The sequence below is a fragment of the Rattus rattus genome, chromosome 7 (assembly GCF_011064425.1).
Source record: "Rattus rattus isolate New Zealand chromosome 7, Rrattus_CSIRO_v1, whole genome shotgun sequence".
NCBI classification, from domain to species: Eukaryota; Metazoa; Chordata; class Mammalia; order Rodentia; family Muridae; genus Rattus; species Rattus rattus.
In genome coordinates, this window is record NC_046160.1 from 38,530,891 (window position 1) to 38,543,405 (window position 12,515).

The window sequence follows — 12,515 nt, forward strand, 5'->3', positions numbered from 1 at the left end:
CTGGGAGCAGTTGAGCCAGAAGCATTGGATTGCCACCACTGAAAACCAAAGGCAACAAACACGTGGCCGATGGTCACCAGTGTCGCTGTCTTTGTGGAGTGACTCCCGGAAGCTCAGATGGGTGGGGGCGGGGCAGAATTGGTCCTGGGATCTGCTCCTCCCCTTCTTCCCTCTTTGTTAGGAGTCGACTGTGCACCTAAGCACTGTGCAGCCTCCCGGACCAGGGTGTGGTCCTGTGAGGTTTGGCCTCCTTTGCTCCTCATGAGTAGAAGTTCCATGGAGGATGCAGGTGCACAGTGGGTACTGTAAGGACATACGTTCAAAGCATAGATCTCTTGGACATATTATATATGACAGCCACAGCTGAGTGAGTCACCATGTAGGTATCATATAAATTCTTGGGTTGTTTTAGTTACATGTGCATGGGATTTAGAGTTTAGAACTGAATGGGCTTTTGTAATTAATTATGAAGAGAATCAGGCCGGGTGAGAACAATGGATCTTTCCCCAGTGGAGATGGAAAATCGCAGAGCATTTGTATAATCCTCAAGGACATACAGATGTCTTGCAAGGCAGAAATGACAGACGGGCCTGTGTGCAGAGCAACCTGGGGGATTAGGCCAGTTGAGCAGTGATTTCCTAGGTAACTGTAAGAATTGGCTTTTAAGAGAGCCAAGAGAAACCCTTCCCTCTTAAGCACAGGGAATTGGAAAACAGCCCTCATCTGACCTTGTCCCTTGGAGCTTGAGTCTCCAAGGACACAGCTGTGACTCTGACTCCAGAGTGAGATGTGGAAGCAAATCCTTGCCGCTGGGTGCACACACTGGGAGACAACCCCCACCCCCTCTGCTCTCAGCTGCCTGGCAGACAGAAAATCAGTATTGGAAGCTCGCTGGACGGAGCCTGGGCCTCCACCTCTCATGACCAATTGGCTCTGGCTGCCCAATGAGTGTGATTCCATGTGGCCCTTTTTGAGGAGGATGATGGGAGATTCCTGGCTGTCTTGGTATGCAGAGCACACATGTTCTGCCTTTTGGCAAGTGTGATGTCTGATTTCATTGACATTTCAGAAAATCGAATGGCCAACTGAAAGCCAACGCTGTGAGGGGTGAGGTGCCGTTTCCTTATTCCACTGTTTGGTTCTCTCCAAGTTAGCCATTCAGTTAGAGTGTTCCGAGATGTAGGAGCAATGCTGCCATTCAGTTAGAATGTTACGAGATGTAGGAGCAATGCTGCCATTCAGTTAGAGTGTTCCGAGATGTAGGAGCAATGCTGCCATTCAGTTAGAGTGTTACGAGATGTCGGAGCAATGCTGCCATTTCTTTCCTTGCTAGACGCCAAGCTTCTCCGTTCTGGGTGGCTGGCATCAGCCTGCCTGCTTCGTGGAGATGACCTTCTGCCCTTTTCAGTCTCCTTGTCTCCCTCCTACTGTTTACTCTACCCCTCTACACTTCTCACCCAACTTCTTTACATTTCTGCTCGCCCCCCTTTCCCTTTCTTTTTCATCTTCTGTTCTCTTTGATGAGCAACCTTGGGCATCAGCCCCAGGGGAAGGCTGGAGGAGGCACTTAGTCACAAACTGGCCATATCTGACGGCCGTGCCCTCATCTTAGGATGTGTAAGTTAAAGGAGGCTGGCTCACAGAAGATTGTTTTTAAGCACGGGGTCCTCTTTTGACTTCCCGAGGACAGAGAGACCCTGAGTTGTTAACTCTTAAAAATCCCCAGCGAGTTTTTGCTTTGGGAAACACTTGAGGGTTTTCTTGTCATGTAAGCAGAGTTGAGCCTTTTTCCTGTTTCGTACATGTTTCATACATGTTGCTATGACACTCTCCGTTTAAAATGTCTACTTTTGTTTCGTCACAGCCCAATGATGATCATTACGCAGAAGATCACTAGTTTGGCTTACGAAATTCACGACGGTAAGAATCTGCAAGTTGACTGCTCGTCACCAAAAAGAACCCTGTTAAAATTACTCTTGGCTCGAGATATTATACTAACTCTACTCTCTATAGAGAATGGGAAGGAAGGAAGGAACCGTTAGTTTGTTTAAAGTTATTAAAATATGCTTCACCCTCAAACCCTCTATTTTCTCTTGATTTTTAATTTAGTTCAGTGGTAAAATGCAAAATAGTCATATGACCCATATGACGGACTGTTAGTCCAAGTCCAATTTTATCCCTACTTTATTTGTCTTGCATTTGTACTGAAATCTATATACTTCTCCTGCCCTATCCCCTTGTGTTCATAGCCAAATACACATGTGTTTTTGTAAACTTTTAGGGTAAATATACATCAAATTTATATGCTAAGTTAATAGGTGGATGTAGGAAATGCCAGCAGTCAAGACTCCCTGGGGTATTGGCTTGGGTTCCTTAGAGGTAGAAGGGACAACTCTGCTCAGTGAGTTTTCTCTTTGTCCCCGCATATGTGAATCCCTCAGTCCTGTGCCCACTCCTAGCCTAGTCCCCACACTCGGGCAAGGCACAGCCTTGGCAGTTCTTGAGGGCAAGGAGGAGTTTTCTTCCTCTCCCTTTTGCTGCTGGCAAGCAGTGTTGCCTGCTTCATTTACGGGGGCACAGACAGAAGGAACAGATTTTCTTCTTAGAGTCGCTGGCCCGTGTTTAATCCCTTGTGTTTAGCCACAGCTCTCCTTCCTGCCCTTCAGGAAGCAGAGCATCTCCTGGGCATGTGCTCCTAGAGGCAGCAGCATGTGCAGGGTGAGGCGTGGAGAGGCCTGAGGAGCCCCACCCTCCGCATCCCCTGCATCTGCCCTGGGCCTCTCATCTCCATGTTCATAGTCTGACCCACACTTGACAGATGTGTCTTGTAGTTCTTGCACTCTCATTCAGTGATGGGGGCAGAAGTTCTCAGACCCTGGTTCTGACGTCACGAAGCAGGTGCCCTGAATGTTGTAGATGAGAATGCTGAGACTCGTGTGTCACACTGACAGAGCCCGCCTCGGGCTCTGGAAGGAGAATCCAGAAGCATCTCGGGTCAGGAGCATCGTTCTGTGTATAGATCCAGAACACCTGCTGGCAACATTTATTAAGCTGAGGACTGAACAGAGCCCCGTTTTGTAACCTGGTCTTTGAAATAGATTTAATAGTCAGGTTTGATCAGCCTTGCCACGTTTGAAGAGTTGAGACTCCTTAGCTTTGCATGTGACGACTCTTCCTGCAAATGGAAGCATTTCGGCCTACCCAAAAACCTCTTGGAGAGCAGCCACCCTCCAGCTCATACGTCAGGGCTCTGACCTCTTAGTCTCTTGATTCCTCAGTGACACAAGGGAGGATGTCCTTGTCTGTATTGAGCGAGCGCTCTAAACTCATCGCTAGCTTGGCCTGGCTAAGCGTCTTCCAGTGAAGATTCCAAACAATGAGTGGCAGACCTGTCTGTAGTGGTGTCCCGAGGAACCCAGAACAAGCTCCCAGCGTTTCCTCCTGGTGAAGTCAGGGACAGCACTGGATTCCCAACAGTATGGACACATCTGTGATGTGTCCTCTTCCAGGAGTTCGTTAGTACTGGGACCCCAGGGGCTGGTCAAGCAGACACTAATGCCTAGCCGGGGAAGATGATGTTGAGAATAAAGCATGTTGGCACCAAACTTTGCAGCCTAAGGAACACTTGTTTCCTCGGTGTAGGGACTATTTGCCTGCCAAGCTCCTGGCACCAGCAGTGGGTCATACCTGCAGGCAGCCCTTACTGAGGACAGTGGCAGTTGGTCATGTAAACTCTGGGCAGTAGGGCCGGACCTCGCCTGTAGCTGCCGTTGAGCTGTCGGTCCAGTGGCAGTGCTCATACCAGCATCTTCAGGAAGAGATATTTTATCTTGTTAACCTTCTAGGTGTGGTTTTGAGATATCTTACAGAATCCAGCCTGTTACCCTGATGTTATGGCTTTAAGCTGTGTGCAGGAGGTTACTTAGGTCTTAGCACTGAAGAATGGCACAGCCTGGCAGTGTGTTTGGTTATGCTGGTCCCTGGCCAGTGTGGGGTGGGGTCAGGGCTTTTTGTTGTTGTCTGTTGGCGTCTCTCAGCCTAGCTGGGTGCTCGTACTTAGTAAGGGAGAATGAGGAGTCTGTCTCCTATCTTAGACTGAACTATATTAATTTATTGTAGTGTTTAGTCTTCTAGCTAAAAAATGACATTTTTTTTTTTTTAGTCGTTCTATTTCTGAGTACTCAAATTTTGAAGGAAGGAGGGAAGCTGGGCTTGTACATATAGACAAAATTATTCTAAAAAAATGTTTTCCTTTAAGTGATGTAGTTATTTTCTGTGGTTGGTTTGCAGTTTTAAACGAGAATAGCCTCCTACCTAGGTCAACGTGCAGGAACCCCGAACTGTACCCAACACTTAGAAACGCTGCACAGGGGTGGGGTGGGGCAGCTCAGTGGTAACATCATGAGGGCCTGAGCTCAGATCCAGTACCCACAAAAAAGCCTGGCATGGCAGACTATACCTCCAGCAACGGTGGAGCATGAGACAGGAGGATCCTGGGCCCTTGCTGGGTAACCAGTCTAGTCAAACTAATGGGCTGTATATAGACTCACTTAGAGACCTCATCTCAAAGAAAACAACCAACCAACCCACCAGACAAACAAGCTAACACTATGGAGCGCATGTAAGAGAATACCAGACATTGACCTCTGGCCTGTCGGGCATGAACATTCCTACACACAAAGAAATACTGAATAAATTACAACAAAAAGTTTGTAGGTGGCAACGCTTTGCATCACAGATGATGGCTGATGTGTGCTTTTACTAGTAAAAGGAGGGAGGTCGGGGAAAGGTTTTCAAAGGAACACCGGCCCTCATTCATTAGGTGGCCCTAGATCATTTGGAAAGGGCTGCTGGGAGTGGTGTAGGCCTGAGATCCCGTGTGTGCTTTCCTTTTTGGTGCAGTTTCTGGGGTTTTGTTTTCTTCGAGTGATTCCCCAAAGTAGGTCCATGCCCTTTGGAGGAAGCTTGAAAGTACAGATCCTTCTAAGGAAGAGGTAAAGAATCGGGCTCTGGCAAAGCTCCCGAGGGTCAGAGCGCCTGTCCGGTCATCTTGACCTCCATCTTTTTCACTGGCCTGGCCTCCTTTTTCTTCTTTTTCAAAGTAGATTTAATTTTATCTATGTGTATAAGTGTTCAGCCTGCTTGTGACTAGATCACATGCATACTGTGAATGTGGTAACCAGAACTGCTAGGACTACTTACAGACATTGTAAGACCCAGGAGGGTGCTGGGAGTTAGACCCTGGTTTCTCTGTAAGGGCAGCCAGTGCTGTTTAACCACCAACCCTCCATTGTCATCGAAATAGCTGTGCAATTATCTTCCCTACTTATTCCCTACTTACTGAAGTGATTTTCTTCTTTTTGCCATTATTCATGGGGTTGTGATGGTCCTGGTCAGAATTTTAAATGACACCTTGATTATTTTATTAGACTGGGGAAATGGGGGTGGGTCTAGGCTGAGAGGAGAGAAATGTTTCTTGAGTCTTTGGCCTGCCAGTGTACAGAAGCACGGCGTGTTTCTTTATATCCCTCTCCCTACTAGACTGAGGGGCCCACGGCAGGCAGTCTGTGCCTCTTTTTCTCGTGCTAACCGGTCTTCAGAGTGTCTACCGTTCTCTCATCTTTGTCTTACGTACAGTATCATCCATCCAAATGTGTGTGTCACATAATTGAGATCTGTGTACTTCTACATAAAGATGGCGGCTTGTTCTTTTAACGTTTTTGCTGCTTTTGTTTGATGTAGTCTGGCTGGCCTTGAACTCGACACCATTCTGCTTTGGCCTCCCAGACATTTCTTAACTAATCATGCTCTTATAATTAATTATGAAGTTAACAATTTGTGTGTTAATTGGTTGTCTATGTTTCTTTTATACTTTGTTGTCCCTGGTTTTTGTCTCTATTTATCTCAATGTCTTTTAATGGCTTGAAATATATGTCTTTGGACAGTGTTATCATCTTGTCTTGTTTCCTAAAAAAGCTAAGAGTATTGTCTGCTTAATTTAGTCTCCCTTTGTCTTTAAATTGGTTCTGTTTTCCTTGTTTCTTTCTTTTCTTTTTCTGGGTGATCTTTAAATTGAATTTAGTATTTCTTTTTTTTTTCAAGCATGTGGATCTAGTAAGTTGAGTTTTAGCTGTAGCAACAGCCTCCTGATTGAGACAAAACAAGCCAGATGGGTCAGGACGATGCACATGCTTCCGCTCTTATCCACTGGCCTTGTAGAGATCAGCTCCGTCACTGCCCGCGCTGAGTGGCTCGTCTAAGGCACTGAAGTTTAGTTGTCAAAATCCTTTGGGAGTTTTCATGTCTTATAGCACTTTCTGTTACAGATAACAAATTGTAAGTTAGGATGCATTAATTTGGGGGGCTTTTCTAATTGGATAATAATTTCCTTCAGACCAGTAACTTTCATTCCGCCCTATGTAATGTTTAGCATTTACCGGGCAAGATGGGTTAGACCGTGTGATGGGTCAGCTGTGATTGAATCTGTGTTAACAAGAGAAAGAGGCAGTCATCGGGCCCAAACATGGAGTACAGCATGCACAGCAAACGAGGCAAGCGCCATTCTTAAGAGGAAATATAACTTACAAAAGTGCTTCTTTCTGATTCTCAGGGATGTTTCGAAAGGATGAAGAACTGACTCCATCGCAGAGGGGATTGGCTGTGAGGTAGGCGTCTTTGGATATACCTTGGTTTGTACCATTTCACTGCCTCATGCAATCCAACCTTCTTCCCTCTGCCCAGCTTCAGGCCACCAAGCTGTTCTGTGCTAGGCTGGCAATCCCTCCTGGGCCTCTACCGTGTGTGCCTCCTGTGAAACATAAGAGGTCCACTGTGTATGTGTCTCTGAGATTCTCAGAAGACAGATGCTGTGTCTGCAGCTGTAGTGACCACTGCTAGTCACAGTAGCTGCCACCCATGGGCAGTGACGGGACAGCAGTGAGTGGGCCAGCGTAGCAACACTGCACAAAGCTGCAGTGCTCGTGTTACTGGTTGTGTTTGAGGAGTTCAGCTGGCCATCATCTTCCTTTGTTCAACACAGTTGAAAATGAAATCCTCCTTTTACCTTTAAAGAGGATGAGTCCTTTGGAGTGATTGCTTCTAAGTGAAGAATTAAGGAATGCGTGGCTGTTCCCGGTCCTCTCTATGACCTGTCTGATTGGTTCCTGATTTTTCCCTGGCTTTGAACCACCCCAGACACCGACACTCACATCCGCTCTGATTCCTCTTTCCCTCTCGGGCAGCCACCAGGCAGATGGCCAGTCCTGGTTAACCCCAGGTCCCCTGCCTGAGAGGTGGGAGGTGGTCGGGGGTCGATCCTCATTCTTGCCGGCTGTGTTCATTTTGAACTTCTTACCGCTTTAAAAACGGAGGTCCTTGGGGCTAGCTCAGCAGCTGCTGACACCAACTGTAACTCCAGTTCCAGGGCATCTGACACCCCCTGCTGACTTCTTCAGCATCAGGTGCACACCCAGTACACACACATGCATGTGGGTAAAACACTCCAACATGTAAAATGAAGTTAAATCCTTTCTTAAAAGCCACGGTCCTTTGTGTCGAAAACAAAGCAACTACGTTTCCTTAATTCTCCCCCGAAAATATTTTATATTCTCCTTTCTCCAGGATTCTAGCACTCTCTCACTCGTGCTCATAATGCAAAGCTAAATTTCTTTTCCTTCAGTGATGGAAAGTTGTTCATGAAGAACGACATCCTCCCCTCTGCCGTCCACACTGTGTGTAACCTCACTGGCTTGACCTCACCCTGACTCTGAGATGCCCAGGTGAACTATAGACGGGGAAATGACTCGCTGTAGCCAGGCACATAAGGCGATAACAAAGGCTGCCTGAGGTGTCTGCTGGGAGTCACTGCCCAGGGCAGCTGGGCCCTGGGTTCCTCGCTGTCTGTCCGTCTGTCCGTCTGTAATCACAAACCCTCCAAGCTCCCTGACTGTGACAAAGTTCTTCCTTTTCTACTTCTGAGTTTCGCTCTGTCCTCACCTCTGACCTTAGTCAGGTTCATCTTTCTTCTCCTCAGCAGGGTCACCCTCAGTTTCTCAGGGAGCAGCGTAGGGTTGTCCCACGTGCCCTTCGAACCACCATGCTCCTGTCACCTCTCTGCAGTAGTTCCACTTCCTCTGCTGCTCTCAGTGTTATGTTTCCTTCCTTTCAGGGGTGCCCTGAGTCTTCATCCTGTTGGCATGTGTGTACTGATGGGTTTCGTCCGCCCTCTCACAAGTGTAAGGTCCTAATCTTGAGAGCTTTGTCTGCGTATCATGGTGTTCCCAGCTCTGAAATGGCCAGTGATTTTTGCCCCTGGAGACATTTGAGCATGGCTGGAGACATCTCTGGTTGTGGGAGCCTGGAAGGGCTGGCATATAGTAGGTAAAGAGCAACATCGTCTTGTGCACGACAGTGCTCTGCACCAAAGAAGTGTTGACCCTCAGTTCCTGAGGCTAAAGATGCCTGACTGGCCTAAGGCGACACTCAGTTGGTGTCAGGGGACAGACCAAGTCAGCAAATCTTTCCTGTGACAAGGGATGTAGTGGCCGTAAGTATTACAGTGGGTGGCTCTACCACTACACATGTTTCCTTTGACAATTGAGCCAAAACTTTCTTCAGTGACGTTTGTGGCTGAGAAGAACACAAACTTAGCTCTCTGGTGGGAACTAAGGTGCCTGCCTCTGATCCCAGCATTTGGGAGCAGAAGGTCAAGGTCGCCGTCAGCCATGCAGCTGAGTCTAATGATCACCTGGGCAACTCTCAACCCTGACTCAGTACCGAAAGGAGAGAGACAAGACGGAGACAGAAAATGCAAGTTAGCTACAGGCTACATAATGAGGCCCTGGTTTGAAAGTTTAAAAAGAAAGAAGGCGGCCCCCAGGCATGGTGATTTACAACCCCTAGAGGCTGAAGTAAAAGGACTGTTAGTAGTTCAAGGTCAACCTGAACTGGAGACACTGAGCTATGGAGCAAAACTATTCCAAAAGACAAAAATGGGCTGGAGATGGCTCAGCAGTTAAGAGCACTTACTGCTCTGGCAAAGGACCCAGGTTCAGTTCTCAGCATCCATGTGGTGGCTCACAACTGCCTGTAAATCCAGTTCCAGAGGATCTTTCACTCAGAGTAGGTCTGGCCTACTCTGGCTGCTGCATGGTTATGATATACATTGACTCCTTGCACTAATTCAAACCCTCTATGGTTACTTGTAAAGATATTTATGAAAACCCTCTATAAAGACACACATGTACACGATTAAATAAATAAGTTCTGAAACCACATTAGAACAAAACATAAATACCACTACCAACCACCACAGAAATAAATAAATAAATAAATAACTGACAGACAGACTGGGAGAAAGAACAGATGGAGTTTCCAGTCAGGATGGGAAGTGCTGTGTCGATCTATTTGTCCCATCTAAATGACAAGAATCTCTGGTTTATGGGGATGCTGGCTTCACCCACTCATGGTGTGCCGAGTGGAAAGATGGCCTCCAGCATCCCTGGGGCCTGCTCGCTGTGCCCAGGTGTAGCTGCTCTTTGATCTTGAGTAGATGAAGTAGATGCCCACTAGACAGTACACACTGAGCCATTTGGACAGGCCTGGAGGCAAAGGAATCACAACTGTTTCCAGACCTCCTGTTCTCCTGTTTCTCTTGGTTCCCACAACTAATCTATCAACTGGCCCCACAGGTGCACTGTCAGAAGCCACACAACATGCCGCTCTCAGCACCTCCAAGATGTTGTCATTGGCTATAGTCCCCTGCCTGGTCTTTGTGTCTCCACTGTGCCCTCACAGGGCCAGAGTGGTGCTTTTGAAACATGGCCTTTAAAACCTGACTAGTTTCCTTCTCATTCTGCATGATCTCACCGTTTCTTCTGTGGCCTGGATGGGAGGTCCCATGTGGTCTTACCTCAGGCTTTCCTCCTGTTCTGTCTCCCATGTCTTGTCAAGTCGGCTGTCACTGAGTGCATTCCACCCGTGCCCTCAGCACTCCTGCTGCCTCCACTCCTCGTCGTCTGGATTTGTGCAGCTCTCACTTCTGTTTACTCTCTGTCCAGAGGCTTCCCTGACTTCATGTAACAAGAGACCCCTTTCTCTGTGGCATTTAGCATCTCCGAGGGTTACATATAAATGCACATGTATCTTACTTTATATATAGTTTGTTTTAGTCTGGTGTGTGTGTGTGTGTGTGTGTGTGTGTGTGTACACTGGTCTATAAGCTCCATGCATGCACGATTCCATCTGATGATTGCTCGGTCTGCAGACCCGGGAGCCTGGTGTCCACATGATTGGCATGCAGCATGCACTTATCAAATGAGCAGGCACGTGTGCCCTGAGAGACGATTCCTTACCCACACACTCTGTGCTTCGGTTTCTTTCATTATGAGGAATATAATGGAAAACCCTCTGTAGTTGCTTGTAAAATCTTTTAGAAAACTCCCTACTAGCTTCTTTTCTATTGCTATAAGATAGCTCATCAAAAACCTAGTTAGGGGAGGAGGGGTTATTTTGCTCATAATTCCAGATTATAGTTTGTCTCAGTTAGGGTTTCTATTGCTGTGTTAAAACACCATGACCAAAGCAACTTGTTTCAGCTTACAACTTTCAGGTCACACTCCATCCCTGAGGAAATCTATTCAGGCACACGAGGCCAGAATCTGGAGGCAGGAGCTGATGTGGAGGCCGTGGAGGACGGCTGCTTACCTCCCTGTTCCTCCGGGTTTGTCCAGCCTGCTTATGTACTCCAGCACCACCTGCCCAGGGATAGCACTGACTGCAATGGGCTGGGGCCTCCCATATCAGTCACTAAGAAAATGTCCAACTGGATTGCCTACAGATGAGTTTTATGGAGGAATGTTTTCTACTGTGGTTCCCTCTTCTCAGATAACTCTAGCTTGTATCACATGGACCAAAGAAAAACTAAGCAGGATACAGATCACCATGGTAGTCACAGCAGCAGGAGCTCAAAGCAGCTAGTCACATCATTCCATGGTAAACAGCAGGGAGAAGTAAGCACCGAGCCCCTTTCTCTCAGCTAGCTTCCTCCTGACTTGCCTCGTTCAGGATTCCCTACCTAGGGAACAGTGCTCCCTATGGTGGGCTGCGTCTTCCTATGTAAACAATCGGGTTGATCCCTCGCAGGCCAACCCGCTCTACAGAAGTCTTCATGAAGACTCTTCCCAGGTGAGTGTAGGTTGTGTCAAATTGAAAGTTAAAACTGCAGCCCACCTGTCCAGACATACCGTTGAGCATTCTCTGCTCCAGCCTCCCGAATGCTGGATACAAATGAAAACGAAGGCATCTTTTGTTTCGGAAGTGACAAAGCTGATGAGCTCAGGACCGACGTGTCTGTGGATTGCCCTGAAAGCGTCTGCCACACCTCACAACTGTTTCTCCTCATTGCAGGCGCATGCCGAGTCTCCTGGAGTACGTCAGTTACACCTGCAACTTCATGGGCATCCTGGCAGGCCCACTCTGCTCCTACAAAGACTACATTGCTTTCATCGAGGGCAGAGCATCCCACATGGCACAGTCAGGTGAAAATGGAAAAGAAGAGCAGCATGGGAAAGCAGAGCCATCTCCAAACGTAAGGGCACGGGACACATCTGGAGCCCCGCGCTTCACAGCGTGTGCTTGTCGGCCTGCTTTTCTGAAAGTCTAATGTTTTCGCTTGTTTTAATTTTACCATTGGTTCCTTCCTTCCTTCCTTCCTTCCTTCCTTCCTTCCTTCCTTCCTTCCTTCCTTCCTTCCTTCCTCTGTGTGTGTGTGTGTGTGTGTGTGTGTGTGTGTGTGTGTGTGTGTGTGTGTGGTGTGAGCATGCATGCTGTGTGGCTAGGGGTTGAACCCAGAGCCTTGCCAGGCCTTGTGCTAATACATTAGTTAAGGCAAATAATTCTACTATCGAGTGGTATCTCTTCCCTCATTCCCATCTTTTGTTTTCGTTGTCTTTAAAACATTTATGTACCATGTATGGGGGGTACCCTTAGGGGCCAGAAGAAGGTCCAGGATCCCCTGGAGCTAAAGTTACAGGCAGTTCAGAACTCTCTGACGTGGGTTCTGGGAACCGAACTCCTGTTCTCTGAACGACAGAACTAGGCTACCGAGCACCTCTCCAGCCTCTCGTCTTGTTGAGACGGATCTTACCAACCCATGAAGCTGATGCTGACAGTGACTTCACTTTGAAGCCAGGCCTTGAACTTGTGATTTTCCTGCCTCACCCTCCTCAGGTAGCCAGAGTTAAATGTCTGCACCACTGACCTGGTTTTCAGCTATTTCTTAGTATCTTTCAGGATAAACGAGTCTTTATAGTCCACCTAGTAGTGACGTCTACCAGAGACAAAGTCATTATTAGGAACACGTGTGAGTTACTTAGGAGCTGTGTGAGGAGCAGGAGAGATGGCTAGAGGTTTAAAGCGCGTGCTACTCTTGCAGAGGCGCGGGGTTCTATGCCCAGCACCAACACGGTCACTCACAATGGTTCCTAACTCCAGTTTCAGGGAATCTGATGCCCTCT

At 47.6% G+C, this 12,515-nt stretch overlaps 1 protein-coding gene across 3 annotated transcripts in view; it reads left to right on the forward strand.

Annotated features, from left to right (window-relative positions):
* Mboat2 (membrane bound O-acyltransferase domain containing 2) overlaps positions 1-12,515 on the forward strand; it is a 122,276-nt gene that overhangs the window by 96,698 nt on the left and 13,063 nt on the right. For all 3 annotated transcript variants that reach the window (XM_032907528.1, XM_032907527.1, XM_032907529.1), the window contains 3 exons: positions 1,865-1,920; positions 6,611-6,665; positions 11,407-11,587. In XM_032907528.1, coding sequence (XP_032763419.1) covers positions 1,865-1,920; positions 6,611-6,665; positions 11,407-11,587 — 292 coding nt within the window. The remainder of the gene's footprint in view (positions 1-1,864; positions 1,921-6,610; positions 6,666-11,406; positions 11,588-12,515) is intronic.